Source organism: Larus michahellis, chromosome 2, assembly GCF_964199755.1.
Source record: "Larus michahellis chromosome 2, bLarMic1.1, whole genome shotgun sequence".
NCBI classification, from domain to species: Eukaryota; Metazoa; Chordata; class Aves; order Charadriiformes; family Laridae; genus Larus; species Larus michahellis.
In genome coordinates, this window is record NC_133897.1 from 47,984,779 (window position 1) to 48,000,772 (window position 15,994).

Genomic DNA, 15,994 nt, shown 5'->3' on the forward strand with positions numbered 1-15,994 from the left:
GTTAAATAAACAATTTAAATACATTTCTCAATCAAGGGTTGTTCTGGTGACTTAGCAGGATGCTTTTAGGGAGAATTAGTCACAGTAGATATTTTTAAATAACAGGAAAATAAGAGCGTATTTAAGACAGACTTACTGTTATAGATGATTTTCCTGCTGTGTTCCCGTGTTTGAGTAAGGACTTTGAGAGTTTCCTCTGAGAAACAATCTGCACAAAAACAAAAACAATGGTAAAAAAAAGAGTAGATTCTGTAGTAAATACATGGCTTATTGTGATTTCATTTTTATGTTGCCTTTTTTTTGGGTATCAAGGTAGTGTCTTGATCCACGATCAGAGTTAGCACAGTCAGACCACGACTGAGAAGAAAGTTTCCCCAGGAAGCCTGCAGACAGGATGCAATGGCAGGACAAAGCATGCAGATGCAGTGAAGCAGAATGGGAAGAACACAATTGACTGAGTTGAACAGAATAGTGGAAACCACACTCAGATTTTCCTCAACTATTGCTATGATGGAAACAGCAGGACAGAAGTAAGATTTAAATGGATTTAAAAGACAATAAGAGGGGAGCCATACACAGCAAATCTATCAGAGATGCCTCCAAACCCCATTTATTTTTATAGGAAACTGAAATCCATTTCAAAGAGAAGGCATTTATTTTATTTCAAAATATCAGCAACTCTAAACTCAGGACAGAAGCAAGCGATCTGCCCTGGTTCCATAGCTTTAGTTTCAAAATTGTCTCCTTTGCTTACCAGGTACCAGACCTCCCCTAGAACTCAACATCGCAAATGAACTTGTCCATTGACCAGTTTATAAATGTACTTCAAATAAATGTTATCAGAGTGACACTGACAAAAGATGTTATTTCCCATATCAATAATCATTAAATTTCCCTAACCATCTTGAAACATTTAAAACTACACCAGTAAAAATATTAGAAAAGAAAAAAACCTTGTGATAATACATAATTAGTAAGCTACAGTGATGTCCCAATATATTAGGTCCCTCTTCTCTATAAAGTTAATGCTGTATTAATTTATTTATTTTTTAATTGTAAAACTTCAAAATGTAGACAGATGTAGAGGTAACTCCAAATACATCTTAGGAATCACGTTTAATATTACTTTTAATGTTATACTGCAGCAGGATTGTGCCGTGCAGATACTGAGCGGAAGATCAATTCTGCCCTGGGAAAAACCCTAACCCCTGGAATGCGGCTTTTATACTAGAAACAGTCCTTTTCTACATCCAGCATTACTTGAACAACTTCATCCAGATGGCTAATCTATAACACTTCAAATAAAATGATCTACAAATAGACATCTTTGGCAAAATATGCAGAAGTATTGGTTGTAAAAGAGGGGCAATCATCAAGGGAAAAGAATGGCTTCAGGCCCTTTATTAGAGTCCGGGGCATCTTACACGTTTCAGCAATAAACCACGTCAGTAGGTAATGGCCAGAGCTGGAGAAGTGTGAGTAATGCAAAGTCACGGCCAGGCAAAAAAGGTGCTGTGAGACAGGAGTGAACAGCATGTAAATTTTAGCCTAACATCATCATGGGGAAACATGTTTGTCCTGCCCATCAGTTTGCTGAATTGAACAGAAAAGCAAAAGCGGGACCTCAGATTATCCTCAGCTACCGTCATGACTGAGTCAGCAGGACAAAAGCAAGTTTAAAATGGGCTTTAAAAGCGAGATAGGAGAGCCATCACATGGTTGGACCACAGGCTTGCCACGGGGCTGGACCGGACATCCAGAATCACTTTGTCCAGCTTCTTGGTCCTAATGCAGGACCAGTTACACCTGGGTCAGCTATACCTGACAGATGTGTGTCTGATCAGTTCTTAAAGATATCCAAAGGTAGAGGGAAACACCCTCCTCTGGCAATTTATTATGGTATTCATTATCCTTACTGTAAATATATTTTCTTAACAGCTAACCCAATTCTCTGCAGCTTAAGCCCATTATTTCTGTCTAATGCACCATGAATAAGTAAAATAAACTTTTTCCCTTCCTCTTTCAGGCAATCTTTTTAGCTGAAGACTGATCATAGAACAGTTCAAGCTGGAAGTGACCTGAAAGATCATTTAGTTTCAACCCCCCTGCCATGGCAGGGACACCTCCCACTAGACCAGGCTGCTCAAAGCCCCATCCAGCCTGGCCTTGGACACCTCCAGGGATGGGGCAGCCACAGCTTCCCTGGGCAACCTGTTCCAGTGCCTCACCACCCTCACAGGAAAGAATTTCCTCCTGACATCTAATCTAAATCTCCCCTCTTTCAGTTTGAAACCGTTACCCTCATCTTATCGCTCTACTCCCTGATAAAGAGTCCCTCCCCATCCTTCCTGTAGGCCCCCTTTAGGTACTGGTAGCTCCAGCTTTGCTGGTTTGGGAAGCGTCCCAGCTTTCAAGAGGCATAGGGCAGACAGAAACCTGAAGCTTGGGAGCTTCCATGCAGGTGGCAGATAGAAAGCTCACGGTTCCAGAGAAGATAATTTACTCTGACATTCCCATTAGTAGATCGCATTAATAAGACTTGCTCTCTAAGCTATTAGCATCATTGTGACACAGTAAGCACTCTGCATATGTAAATACGTGTATTTGGGTGCAACCGTTTACCAGTTGTTAATTAAGTGGCCAGTAAAATGAATCTTCCATCTGGCAACAATGTGCCAACATCATTGCCTTAAACTGTAATTAGCGATTTAGGATCTGCAGACTAGCATTACAATAACTGTCAAGGAATCTACTTTCCTTAGCAGTAAATTGCCCTTTTGTTCATGCACTGTACAAACCAGCTCTCATTGGTTAAGAGAACCACTTCTAAAGAAGCTGCCATCAATTATATATCACATTTATTGTTTGTGTAAATTTTTGTCCGAACATTATCATAAAAAGCATTTGCTGACCTGATTGCCAGATAGAAAGTCTTAAACAACTAGAAAGCATTTGTCTAAGTCCAGAGTTACAGAGATAGCCGAACTGGCAAAATGGCTTACAAGAAGGTAATTAACTACAGGTCTGTCATTTCTCAGGAGTCTTTGGTTTGACTCCTACTTCAAAACCTTGCGATTTAAAACAGTTTTGTCCAAAACTGATATGAAGTGTAGAAAGCAAATGTCTTTCTTCTTTCTGAAACGCAGACAGGAGAATCCAGTTCAGCCCTAGTAAACCTCATTACATTTCCAGAACATGTTTTTTGATGAACATTTTATTAGGAGCATGACATACTGGTGAACAAATGGATGTCGAAAGCTCCGAGATTTAAGAGGTGAGGCTAAGAGAGACTTAAGAAGTAAAGTTTACTTGTGGCTACAACCACGTATAAACTACTACCTAGTACTGGTCTGAGACAACCCCATGTCCAATAATACATAACACACTGAATACGTTTGCAAGAGGTGGGAATAGGAACATAATGTAAAAGCCACTGCTCTGTTTCAGAGAGGGAGGATACGCACACGAAGTGATTCCTATTTATCAAATAGGCAATCATCTCAACATAACATCATCTTGACTAGATTTCTGCTTGGCAATGCTAAGGGATATCAGCTCTGTGGTAAGACAAGGGTGGGAAATTTCCTTGAAGATGATCTTGATTTCCCTTATTACACACAAGCCCAAACAGGTTAAGGAGAGATCTGAACAGATGCTCTATATTGCTGTAATTAAATCTGGATGCCCATGTTGCCCTTTGATCCTATTTCCAATTTAAAATATATAAAAGGTACTTTGCTTTTTTTTATTTTAAGAGTATGAACAGATGCAGCACTTTGGATAAAAACACGGAGGCACTGACACCAGCTGTGTAGAGTGCATTGCTCAGCAGTCACTCAGAGACAAGGACTCTGATGAAGGTTTGCTCTCTCCTATGTCTGAGTCGTGACTAATGAGCACTGTGTAAGTTGAGCTATGAAATATAATGACCTACTTTACCTGGCTTGTTTAAGAACCTTTTAAAACCTATTTCTCTATGTCATCCTTCCTTAACCAAATATTGGGATAACTTTCAATATTATACAGAAGTCCCAACGCTAACGAGAAAATGTCAATACGGCTTTTTAACATAGTGATTTAGCATTGGCAGGAACAGATAAATCCCATATATCATACTGAGAGTCCTGTTTAAATTGACAGCTGGGGCTGGTCCAAGCTCTTTCATTGACACAGTTTTGCAAGGTGCCACCCTGAGCTGGAGGCCCGATGGTCACATTCCACATTTCCTCTGGGATCAGAAAGCTGTGTGCTTTTTCTTTATTTACTTGCTTCAATTAAATTGACTTGTATAATATCTAGCTCTGGATATAACACCAATATTCCTTTGTTAAAGGCTTCTTGAAACATCCATGGACAATGGTCACAGCTCCTGTTCCATTTATGTGACACTGCTTTTGTGAATTCTTGTAACACGTGGAACGACTGGTCTCTGATTTTGACAGAACCAAGGACTGGGCAAATACTCTGCTTAGTGACATGTGAGAGTGTATGCAACTTAGCTTTGTGGTTACAAAACTAGAAGAATAGGATCATTTAAAATTACTCCTTCGATGTCTCAAATTCTTTATTCAGACTGGCCTCTTCTGCCCACTGGACTTTCTTTCAGGAACCGCAAATTTACTTATTTAGACAGCCAGGTAAGGCATAAATTTCCCTCCACAGCACACAACTTGAAGTCTTTGTATCTCTTCCTTGCCAGCTGCGGTAGTCAGACAAATAGCTTTAGCTGAACGACCATTTCCCAGCATCTCTGTGTTAATTCTTCTCTCAGATATGTTATTGCTGTTATACGGACTTGCACAGTTGCTTAACTTTCTTCTAGCAGACCCAACTCTTTTCAGGACCACAAGGAGCACCTAGTCACATTTTCCCAGGATTTTCCCCTTGATACAAATGCCTTTTACACAGACTGAATTTTCACCACCAAATGCATTCATTTGCCCCGTGCAGAGCCCTTGGTGCCACACACAACTCAACCTCGAGCCTGTAGGAGCAATCTCCCACCAAACAGCAGTGGTACACATAGAAACAGAGTGTTTTTCTAACACCATGCCGTAGAACCATGTTGATGTATCAAGGAAAGAAAAGTAGCTATCATACTCTTTCCAAAAATGTCTCATGAATCTTTCACCAACCCTTGCAAAAATCCACAAATTCTTCTCTAGACATCTACCTGCCCTCCATTGTATGTCCATGCCTGATCAGCTCCGTGGCTTGGTAGTGCTTCTAACTCAAGAAGCAGTACTTTCCCTGCCTCCCCTAGGCACTACTTCAGTTTGTGTCTTTCCAAATTGCAGTTGAACTACCTCTCTAGCTGAAGAATGACCACTGTAAGCTGTCAGGCTTGTCCATAGTTTTGGCATCATATTAGCCCATGCACCAGTGTCCGGCTTAAGCCTCATGAATATTCCAGTTGCTTTTGGACTGCTAACCTGTGCGTCTTTAGCTCTGATACTACCTACTGATCCTCTACTGAACCTCTCAGAGATAATCTTCTCATCTTTTTGCTCACATTATGCATGCACTTCCCAAATGCGTATTTCACTCAGCTAGCAGCATCTTCTTTTAAACATGGCACTATGTTGTTTATAAAAGCATGTACACCTCCCCTGTGGTGGTGCTTACGAGGCCAACTAGGAAGCACATTCTGCCCAAACTTCATTTCTCTGTGATATAATGATTTACTTTTCATAGTACCACAGCTCTGCTTCCTCCTCCCTTCTTAAACTTCAGTAAGGGATTATTCTGTGTCCTGCGGTTGTCTTTTCCAAGCATTTTGCCTCAGTTACGATTTGGTGTCTTAAGATGGGCTCGGTTAATACCCCAAACTGACAAGACTGAGTCTGCAACCTTACATCAGCCTTCCATATTTTCATTTTGTTTTTCTCAATTTAGAAAAGTGAACATGTTCATTTTCAAAGGGGATTTTTCAAATTCCTGTAATACAGTGTCAGTTGTCCTTCTCCAATTGAATTAACTAATAGCTACTAAAACATTAAATCCTTCAAACCCACTTTATAAAAAGTCTGTCTCTATCTTACTGTCATCCTCTTTGCTTGCACCCCACTGCTTGTAGAGACAAGATGAATGCTATTTAAGCCTTCTGGGGCTGTCCTCTCCATTTCTGGGAAGGAACCACTGTGTTGGGTCCTTCAGTCACTAGTTTGGGTTTTTTTGCTTGTACCATGTTGTGTTCAGCATTGCTTGAATTCAAAAAGTGAGAGAAGTACTTGTGAAATTTCAGCCTCTGAGCTGATTCTCAGCACTGTACAGCAACCTGCCTTTTTAAAACAACAGTTGATATGAAGGAGCTTTTCAGAGCCTCCTGAAGTTACAGCTTTTTGAATTGTTTGCTACCAAAGGTGCTAAAATTCATAGCCAGCCTAACACAAAGTATCTTTTATCCAAGTTCTGTTCCTTTCTTGACAAGCAATTGCTATCTTGCCAAGTTGGGACAGAGACTTTGACACATACAATTGAAATTACTTGACTGTGTTTCCAAAATAATTTTCATCCTTGGTGTATGGCAAGAGAAGGATTCTGTGACGTGTAAAACTCAGGACATAATCATATCAAAAGTATTTACTAGTTATGGTACACACTCTCTTAAGGTCTCCTCCTTCTTGCATAAAAATAAGTATGACCTTTAAAGCACCTTTTTCACAGCTACAAAGTCTCCCAAATGAAGGATCATGATACTTCCATGATATTGCTGTAAGTAGGAAGAACCAAGAGTGTCTAGATAAATGATTCAAAATTTAACATTTGTAAAATGTATCTTGAAGCTAGTCAATTAAAATATTAGTGCGCTCTTGCTCTAATCCATTTAAGTCAGATACTGTAAGCTTCTAAACACCCACAAAAATGACAGACTTTACAAACATTTTACCTGTGTAGGTAAATGACGGATTTAAGCAAGGACAGAAGAACTGAGGTAGCTCTGGCCCAGTATAAAAACTGTCTCTCCTTCTTCACACATTCATCTTTAGCCTGGTTTTTGACAAAGCAATATTTATATAACCCTGATGTGCTTGTGTCTGTCTTGCTATCTATTCCCCGGCTGCTTCTGAATCCACCAAATAATTTCCATGAATGGTGGCAGATAGTCAAAAACGTGTCACGCATTCTACATTTCAACATGAAAAGAGTCCAGACAGCAAGTAGATGTCAGTGACATTACTCCACTCTCATGAAAAAAAGGTTTTGGGAATGAGTTCACTCCTTCACAGACACCAACAAATCCCTGCAAGAGAACAAGTTCAGATGTATATGTCCATAATGAAGGAAAAGTCATTCTGTCTAACTGCTCACAGAATTCTTGTTTCTTGGTAGAGCCAGTTTTATTGCTGCAGTCATCCTCCCTGTACTTATGATATCTTCTGTACCATACATTCTTCAAGATTTCTTTGGTTCCCTACAGTATTGATCAGCTCACAGTCTATTTACAGCTGAATTGCACCTCTCCCTGTCTTTGTTAAAGATCTATACCTGAAAATAGTCAGTCAAAACAGAACACTGAGAAAAAAAAGATAACCCTATCACAAGAGGCAATAATGTTATTACAGGAAATAGCTTATCAATATCATAAAAGGTCTTTGAATTTAATTAGTATGTAGTGTAGCAGCTCTTTTATAATTAGTCATAATAACTCACTATAATAGCAAACTAAATTTTAAATTACTTTTCTAAAGACTGCTACAGTAATTCATAAAAAAAAGATAAAGTATGTAAAAACAAAGCAGTACAAACTGTACAAGTAATTCCATTAACTTTGACTGGCAAGATTCATCTAGAACTAAAAATCTTACAGCTTCAGAGATCACGCTGCGATGGCAAACCAAGAGCTTCCTGGGGATAACTGAGGTGTTTAAATGGTTAGCTAAAGTTAGGAAAGAGTGCTGCACTGATGATTTGCTTCTGCTCTGAGTCAACCCTGGTAGAAAATTACATTCATATCTAATAAAGTACATTATTCATCCCACTAATGAATTGAGCAACTTCATTTGGAGGAGATCAAAGGCCAAGTATTTAAAGGTATTTAGATACCTAAGGAGGCATACAGACATCTAATGAGATTTAGGAATTCAAATACCTTGAAAAAACTTGTTGTATGTCTTGTGCACCACAGAAGCAGTCAACAGTCTATTAAACAAATATTCTCATGCAGACTATTTCAATTTAATTAGTTCAGGTGCAATTATGGCTCTTTTAGCCTTTCTCCAATTCAAGAGCAAGGGGATTTGCAATGGCTGAAACTGAACTAATAATCAGTCAGCATTTTCAAGTACATAATCTGCTTATGGCATATATTATTAAAAGCACAGAAGAAACAATAATACTCATTACTGAGAAGGAAAATTTTCAATATAATTTGTACACAAATGCATGTAAGGGAAATATTAAATCTCTAAATAATACTTGAAAAGGTTCTTGGCAGGAAAAGATGTACATCTCTGCAGTTTTCTTTACTTGTGCTACTAGTTGAGCAAGTAAGGGAGTTGTGAGTTGTAACAATATTTTAACACTTCTGTAAATTAAAAGAAACCAAACAAGGAATGAAATCACAAATTTGAAAATAGCAAACATCAGCCGTGGTAAATACTGAAAGAAAAGCCACAAAGGCTATTCCCACACTGCAGAGCGGGGACAGTTCACAGCATTTGAGAAATAACAACTTTACTGGTTCCTATAATTTAATGATGTTGCAGGTACAGCTAAGCAGTAATCAAGAATATCTTGGCAACGTAAGTTTCTTTAGTTCTTGTCAAAAAATGATTATTCATTGACAAAATTTTTGTGAGTTCTTAAAGATCAGGCTGAGACTTTTGGGTGAAACTTCAGAGACAAAAATGTTCTTAAGGCACCCTCCTGATACTTAATTCCTGTATGGTTAAGGAGTTAACTTCGGCTATTAAAAAGTTTGAGCTTTCAATGCTTTACAAAGTTTATGGAATATAAAACAGAACAATTCCAATAAGAGAGCATTAGAGAGGCTCAGAACACATGAAGGCACTAACACATAAACAGAAAAGGACTTGGGATTGAGGTTTTGAAATCCCAGATGAATATCATAAAAATTAGGCTATCAAATTTCTGCTAGTGTTTGTCCCTCTAAGATTTTTTTTCCCAACGTTTTTTTGGTGGACAAAACACCCCAACTCACTAAATAAAAAAAACATAATAAATCTACCTCCTGTACTACAAAACAATCACAGTTTTTGTGAGCCACCAAAAAGCAACAGAAATATAAAACCTTCAGTGATTAGATGGGGATTCAATTGGAAGTGATTCATTTGGGTGAATGGAGTGCCTGAATACTTTTCCTAGGGATGGGGAAGGGGAAAAACAAAAGGGAAAGAGAAGGGGAAGAATTTACTCTCCTCAGTTAAAGACAACATTTGTAAAATCACAACTAAGGATGAACTGATTCATAGCACCTAAAGCACCTACATGAAAGCAAGAGCTCACTTTTATCCAGTAATGCCTCAAAATGGCAGTTAAAGTATTACTGCTTGTGATTTCAGTGCTTATCACAACAAGACATACAAATGCCTCTGCTTGCCAGTGCCTATGCGAAGAATGGCAACTATCTAGAGTGAATCAAAGAGCTAGAAGAGTAGTAGTGAGATGCAGAGCCTGACAGAGCATCCTAAACCATTTCTGTTGTCGCGGAAAGCACAGTGCCAAACGACTGCTCTACCCCAACACTCCCACTCCAAAGGATGAGAGCAGCCACCTACAGCAGCAGCTCACCTACCTACCCGCTTCGTCCCAAAGCAAGACCAGCTATGGCTAAGATATCCCTGCTTTGTTTACTTTCGATTTGCCAATTCGGACTTTCTTTTGCCACTTGAAGGCTACTACAAGCATTTGTAAATGTTTCCACATGACATAGAAGTGAGGGTTCGTTAAGCCTCTGCTTTTCTCTGGTCTTGCAGAGGTAGGCAAACCCTAGGGGCAGGAAGCCATCGCTATTGTGAGGGTGGCAAAGCACTGGGACAAAGCCCACGGGGGCTGTGAGATCTGCATCCTTGGAGATATTCAAAATGGGACTGAACAAGCCCCTGAGCAACTTGCTTTAATCTGTTTTGAGCAGCAGATTGAACTAGAGACTCCAGAGGTCCCTTCTGACTTATATTACTTTACGATTTGAACAGGAAGAGCACACATTCCCAAATATCTATGCTACCGCACTAAACTTTCCCTCCGATTTCAGCTTTTCATTAGGCTCAATTGAAATACACCCACTATCCTGTCACAGTTTAGTCTCCACGTCCAGCCTTACACAGGTTTTTCAATCATATTTTCCTCGAAGTTTTTTCATGTGGGATGAAATTATCCAGACCCAGCCTTAACTCCAGAATTAACAGATTTTGTCAGAACAAGCTGGTTGCATGCTTAAATTCTGATACAAAATATCTTCTAGGAGGAATTCTGTACACAGATACCTAAAAAAAATAGGGTAAAAACTAGAAATGTTAGCTTTGCTAGAATTCATCTGCTCTTTCTATTGCTATATTCCTAAACAAAGCCAAAGCCAAAGGTAAAACCCAAACAACTTCTTTCACAAACACAAACTAGATAAAGGATGTTTCATGCTCTGTTGTGTTTTAGAGGACAACACTGTTAAAAAAAAAAATAGTGTGCCATAACTTCACAAATATGCTTCAGATTTGGAATAATCTTTTTGAGGTTACAGGCACAATACAGTATAGTTTCCTTGCTTAAGTAGCTGCCTTATGACTGTACAACTTAACTGTTAAAAAATGGTATTATTAGATTTTAGTTTTATGCAGTTACTTAGAAATGAACTGTAAAATGAAAAATAATAACATATTTTAACAATGCATATTTTTTAATTATGCACCTTAACATACCATTTAACAATGCTACTTTAAGTAATACAGCATGGACAGCTTAATTAGTTGAGTATGGTACATTGTCTTCGTGTAAAGTTCTTTAAGAAACTCCATTTTATGAACTACATGTAATTGCAGACCATATTTTAAGATGATGCTACTAATTGAGAAAAATTTGTTTGCACTTTCAACTTTAGTACCTTCTCTAAGTTTTTACAGCTTTTTTGACCTGACTATCATTCCAATTGTACATAACATATTTTTTAACATGCTGCAAACTGGCACATTATTAGGACACTCTGAAGAAGCTGGGAAATTGAAATGTTAGAAGACCCTTTCTGAGTGGAAGGAACAGAATTTTAGTACTTAAAAATACACCAAAAAGTTCCCCCCAAAACCCTTGCACTAAACCTCCTCCCCTTCAAGAGATAATCTGCTATTGTTTTATTTGAAAGGGCAACTTTTGAGCATGATGGACAAAACAAAAGACTTCAAGAAATGTCTCTATCTAGCACATTGACGTTTTTCTTAATCACACTCAGCAGGTGTCTATCCACAGCCATTTGTTCTACTGTGTTATAATACTGTGGCATATGAAATGCCCATTAGTCCGTTTACTCTTCACATCCAGGTATAACTGACTGCATGCCAGGATGCTGCTAACTACAATATTTACTAGTAGAGGCACAGAACTGGTTTGTCCTGGCAAGAGCAGTAGAAATAAATCTTGCTGAAAATCCAGCGGGATGTCACTAGTCAGTCTATGTTCAGGATCTAACAGCCTACAAGTCGGTGCCCCTTTCACTCTCTCGGGACACAGATTTATTACAGCATTTGGCAGGAAACTGCTAATAATGGCACCTTCGGAAGGAACGCATTTCTCCATCGTTTGCATCCAAGACCCCAAATTTCCAATAAGTTTGTATCTATCGGGTAGGCTACACGTAGGATTTAGAGAGATCAGAAGAAAAGGAGAACTCAGTTCTCTCTGTCAGCTTACTGTATAACCATGCTATTGCTTTTCCCGCTATTTGTTATTCCTACTGATTTTGTTTAAGGTAGAAGTATTAAATGATTCAGGCAAAAAAAATGCAGTTTTACTACACATCTAAATGATCTAAGAACAGGTACAGGTAGCAGTGAATCTCTTCTAGATCAACTATTACCTAGAAGAGAGCAATAAAAGTTGGCACATTTATGTGGGGGTGGGGAGGGAATCAGTCTTTCAGACTGTCCCTAAAAATCTACAGCCTTCCTGGATGTCTCAGATAAGACCTACTTGCAAAGTGAATTGATACGCAGGCACACACTCTCACACAAAATCATGTTAAATTCAGGCATTAAAATTATGTAGAACAACAAATTCATGTTAAAATTATCTCGAGAAAAGCCACAGCTCTATTATTATCATTACGAAAATGCAGTAGTTACACTAAACAGCTAAGCATGAGTGTAAGCTCCATACGTACAGCCTGTGCTGTAAGATTTTAAGTGCTGGGCTCCTCATAATGGCTTTGCTTAGGTGACAATTCCAGTGCTAACATTTTGGGGTTTTAAATCAGTTGAAGAATTATGTAAAGCTAAAAAACTAGAAAGAGCAGGGACAACCTCTCCCCCTAAAAAAGTCTAAGTATGAGATCAGAGTCCTCAAGGCTACATTACTGTGAACAGATTTCAGCCTGTTATTATTTTTTCTTGGTTACCATTAAAATTACACTGCAACCAACCCAGCTGTGTGCTATTTATAGAGACATTATAAAGACATTTATGCTACAGGCAGCAGCAGTGACATTTTTTTCCCTTCATTTTCAAGTCAATTAAGCAAGAAGAACATTGTAATAACTTTTTTCTTTGTTTCTCATTCTCCTTAGTGTTATAGGATAGCTTATTTTCATCGATTAAGGCCAAAAGAAGTCTGTCAAAAAGAACAGACTTTACTGTACATTGTAGATATCCTAAATACCAATACCTTCATGTTGAGCTGAGTTCATAAATACATATATTTCGTATCGATTATCTCACTGAGAGGACTTTTCCTCTTTCAGCATGTTTGGTCTAATAGCTTTGGGGAGAAAAACAAAGGGATTAATGTGTGGTGGGGCTGAGGGAGCAACAACAAAAGGTGAGAAAATAGGAAACAAAGCTTTGCAGCATCTTCCATGACAAGCTACCATGCTCAGATTACAAACTTATGTGGAAGCGCTGCAAAGGATTATCTAAAGGAAAGCACTGCCTAGTTACATCATACAAGCTACCGCAGAGCGGAGAGCAAATTTACACCCAAGCTCAGTGAAACTGAGACTATCCACAGCCTTGCCCCCGTGGACGGAGTTGAGATCTGTATTATGAGACCCTGCATAACAAAAAGTCTGTCAGTTACAAATAAACTGTAATACATGGGACACTGTACCATGTAATCAGCCTGCAATATAGGAATTTGCTGCAGATCTGGCTTTGACAACTTCTAGATATCGATCCTGTGGGTAGGACTCATCACTCTTAGATTTTGTCGTCTAAAAAGTTAGGTATCTACTCTAAGCCAGCTGTCTAGACTCTCCTGATAACTGATGGGGATAGGCAGGTATCTCCTGAAGGCAATTTATCCTAATCTGTGATGGGTGTCTCAGGTGGAATGAATCAACTGCTGGAACTGTCTGTTTCTCTCCACTGAACTAAAGATGGAAATCAGAAGAGTAACTTAGTCTAGACACCTAACTTTTGGATGACTGAGAGTCAGGGAAATGAATCCAACCCTATCTCTCTATTTGCCACATCACCAGGCACTACCCCATGTGAGTAAAGGCTATTTGTAAGCATTCCTTGAACTTGGAAATTGCTTTAAATACCATATAATGTTAGGAACAATAACTTTCTCACAAATCAGTCTATTTCTCAACAGTGGTGTAATGAGCCTGGGCTTTTACTGTACAAGGCCAATCACTGACACTCAGTTTCCTATGGCACTGGCTCACTTGAAGCTATACTACAGCAAAAGTTCCTAATTATCCTGTTCAAAGCACCAATTACAAATTTTGTCACGAACGACAAATCTCACCCATCAGTCATTTAACAAGGTGATATATCTCATATACATAGAAATTATAAGAGACAAGGGGGAAAAATGGCAGCGATACCTACTTGTCCAAGAGTACATTCCATGCCACCAAGAAAATCAGCTTCCTTCAGCCCATTGTGATTGCTGCTAATGTCATGGACTTCAAACCGCAACCGCTGCACCTCTTCGAAATAGAAGTCCACCGTGAACAGCTTGGAGAAGACGGGATTTATACAGGTTCGAATCACTTCTGTCCTGTCAACCTGCCAAATGGAAAAGAGGTCATGTGAGTGGTTTCTCTTCCTACCAGTGATGGACTACAATGAAAACCTCAAATACAATTTCCTCATTATCAGGACTGCCAGCTCTGACTGTGGCCACAGACACTACCATTTGTATGGGCAGCAGCAGCTGCCGTTTCCATGGAGGGCTGGCCACATGCACAAGATAAGGCCAGCTTCCCTTGCTTTTCTCCCTTCTGGCAAGTCTTTGGCAAATATTGGTAGGAACACGGAACACAGTCTGCAGCCCTTCGCAGGGTGAGCAATGACAGCCACCCATTGGCTATACTAGCAGTCAGGCGGCAGAGTCTGGCGCTGTGCATAGGCAAAACAACAGTCTTATGCAAGACTAATAACTGGGAAATTAACCAGAGAACAACTATAGAATTTACATCTCCAGCAGTACCCATCCATCACTACAAAACACCAGCAGAGCGATACAGTTTTATCAAACTAAATGCAAAAGCAAGCAAAAACCCCAGTAATTACTCATTTTGGACAACTTCCATGATTAAAGAGTGGAGAACTGAATCCACAGCAAACAACTTTTCTTAAAAATATATCAATTTTTCCACATCGCTAAGTTGCATTACAAGAATCTGATGGATTATACACTGCCTATCGCTACCTCTGAGCCTTACAACTGGTAAAGAAACACCATCAAAACTAAATGGCTATTTCTTCAGAAAAGTGCTCATAGAGTACTTTCTAGTTTTCTTAAAATGTAGCACTTGGGTTTCCTATTTTGAAGTAGGCCTTTGCTATTTTTCATTATGATGCATTATGGGTAACACCCTAAGCAATGAAGCAATTTCCTTTTTTCCACTCCCTTTGCTCTGGCACAGAAAAAACCTAATAATTCTGTAAGATTAAAGGGACTGATCCTAAAATGAAGTAGGACTTGGGCACGTCAGTCACTAGACAGGAGGTGGCTGGTGTGCCATGGAACAGACAAATTAAATTGCTCAGAGGAAGAGTGATGAGATCCTTTGTCTGATTCCTGATCAGGAACATCTGTTGTGCAAAAAATGACAGCCGCTTGCTTCACTTTTCAGCGTTTATAACACATTAGCCTCGCTAGTAGTTATCGGCAAGGACACTAAGAGTCAAGTAAATCAAAAGCAGGGGAAAAAAAATGAGCAGTTCTTGGTAGCACAGATTTATTTTAGTGATCATCAAAGGTGTCAGATTGACAGCTCTAACAGCTGAAATCCTTTCGTTAATCATCAAACAGATGCTACCAGTCATCGAACAGATGCAAACCAGTGCTACCATTGCTGTCTCCTCACACAGCTGTGTCAATGTGCTCTGACTATGCCAAGATGAGACCATCACAAAAAGGAAAGCAGCCTTACTTACAAATTCATTCTTAGTCTCTTTCTTAGATTAGCTAAAAATGATGGTTCTGATAACAGTGATGCAAAGCATAATAAGAATAACATAACTGAGAAAGGATACCAGCTACCTCCATTCAGGCGCTTAGCCTATCTCAAAGATTTTTTGATCTCCACTTGCAATCAATGTGACTTGAAGCCACCATTACTGCTACAACATGAAATATTCCCTACGTCAGATGATGAGTCAGTTCAATGGGATGTCTCAGAGACCTCTTCAAAGTGGTAAGTGATTTGATCCACTTGCAGAAGAGCTGTCATCTCATGAAACAGTGCATCAGCAGATCACATAATCAAAATATTTAAATGATCAGTTTTAAATCTTTCTTCATAGCCACAGTAATCTCCTAAAGTCACTCCTTGTAAGTGTACAAACTGTTAATTTAATGGCGTCATTTTAATTGC

General features: G+C 39.1%; 1 protein-coding gene across 4 annotated transcripts in view; it reads right to left on the reverse strand.

The window, feature by feature from the left end:
* The window catches only part of CPNE4 (copine 4), a 249,600-nt gene that overhangs the window by 102,687 nt on the left and 130,919 nt on the right, over positions 1-15,994 (reverse strand). For all 4 annotated transcript variants that reach the window (XM_074575177.1, XM_074575178.1, XM_074575179.1 and 1 more), the window contains exons 3-4: positions 13,998-14,177; positions 137-208 (exon numbers count right to left, since the gene is read on the reverse strand). In XM_074575177.1, coding sequence (XP_074431278.1) covers positions 137-208; positions 13,998-14,177 — 252 coding nt within the window. The remainder of the gene's footprint in view (positions 1-136; positions 209-13,997; positions 14,178-15,994) is intronic.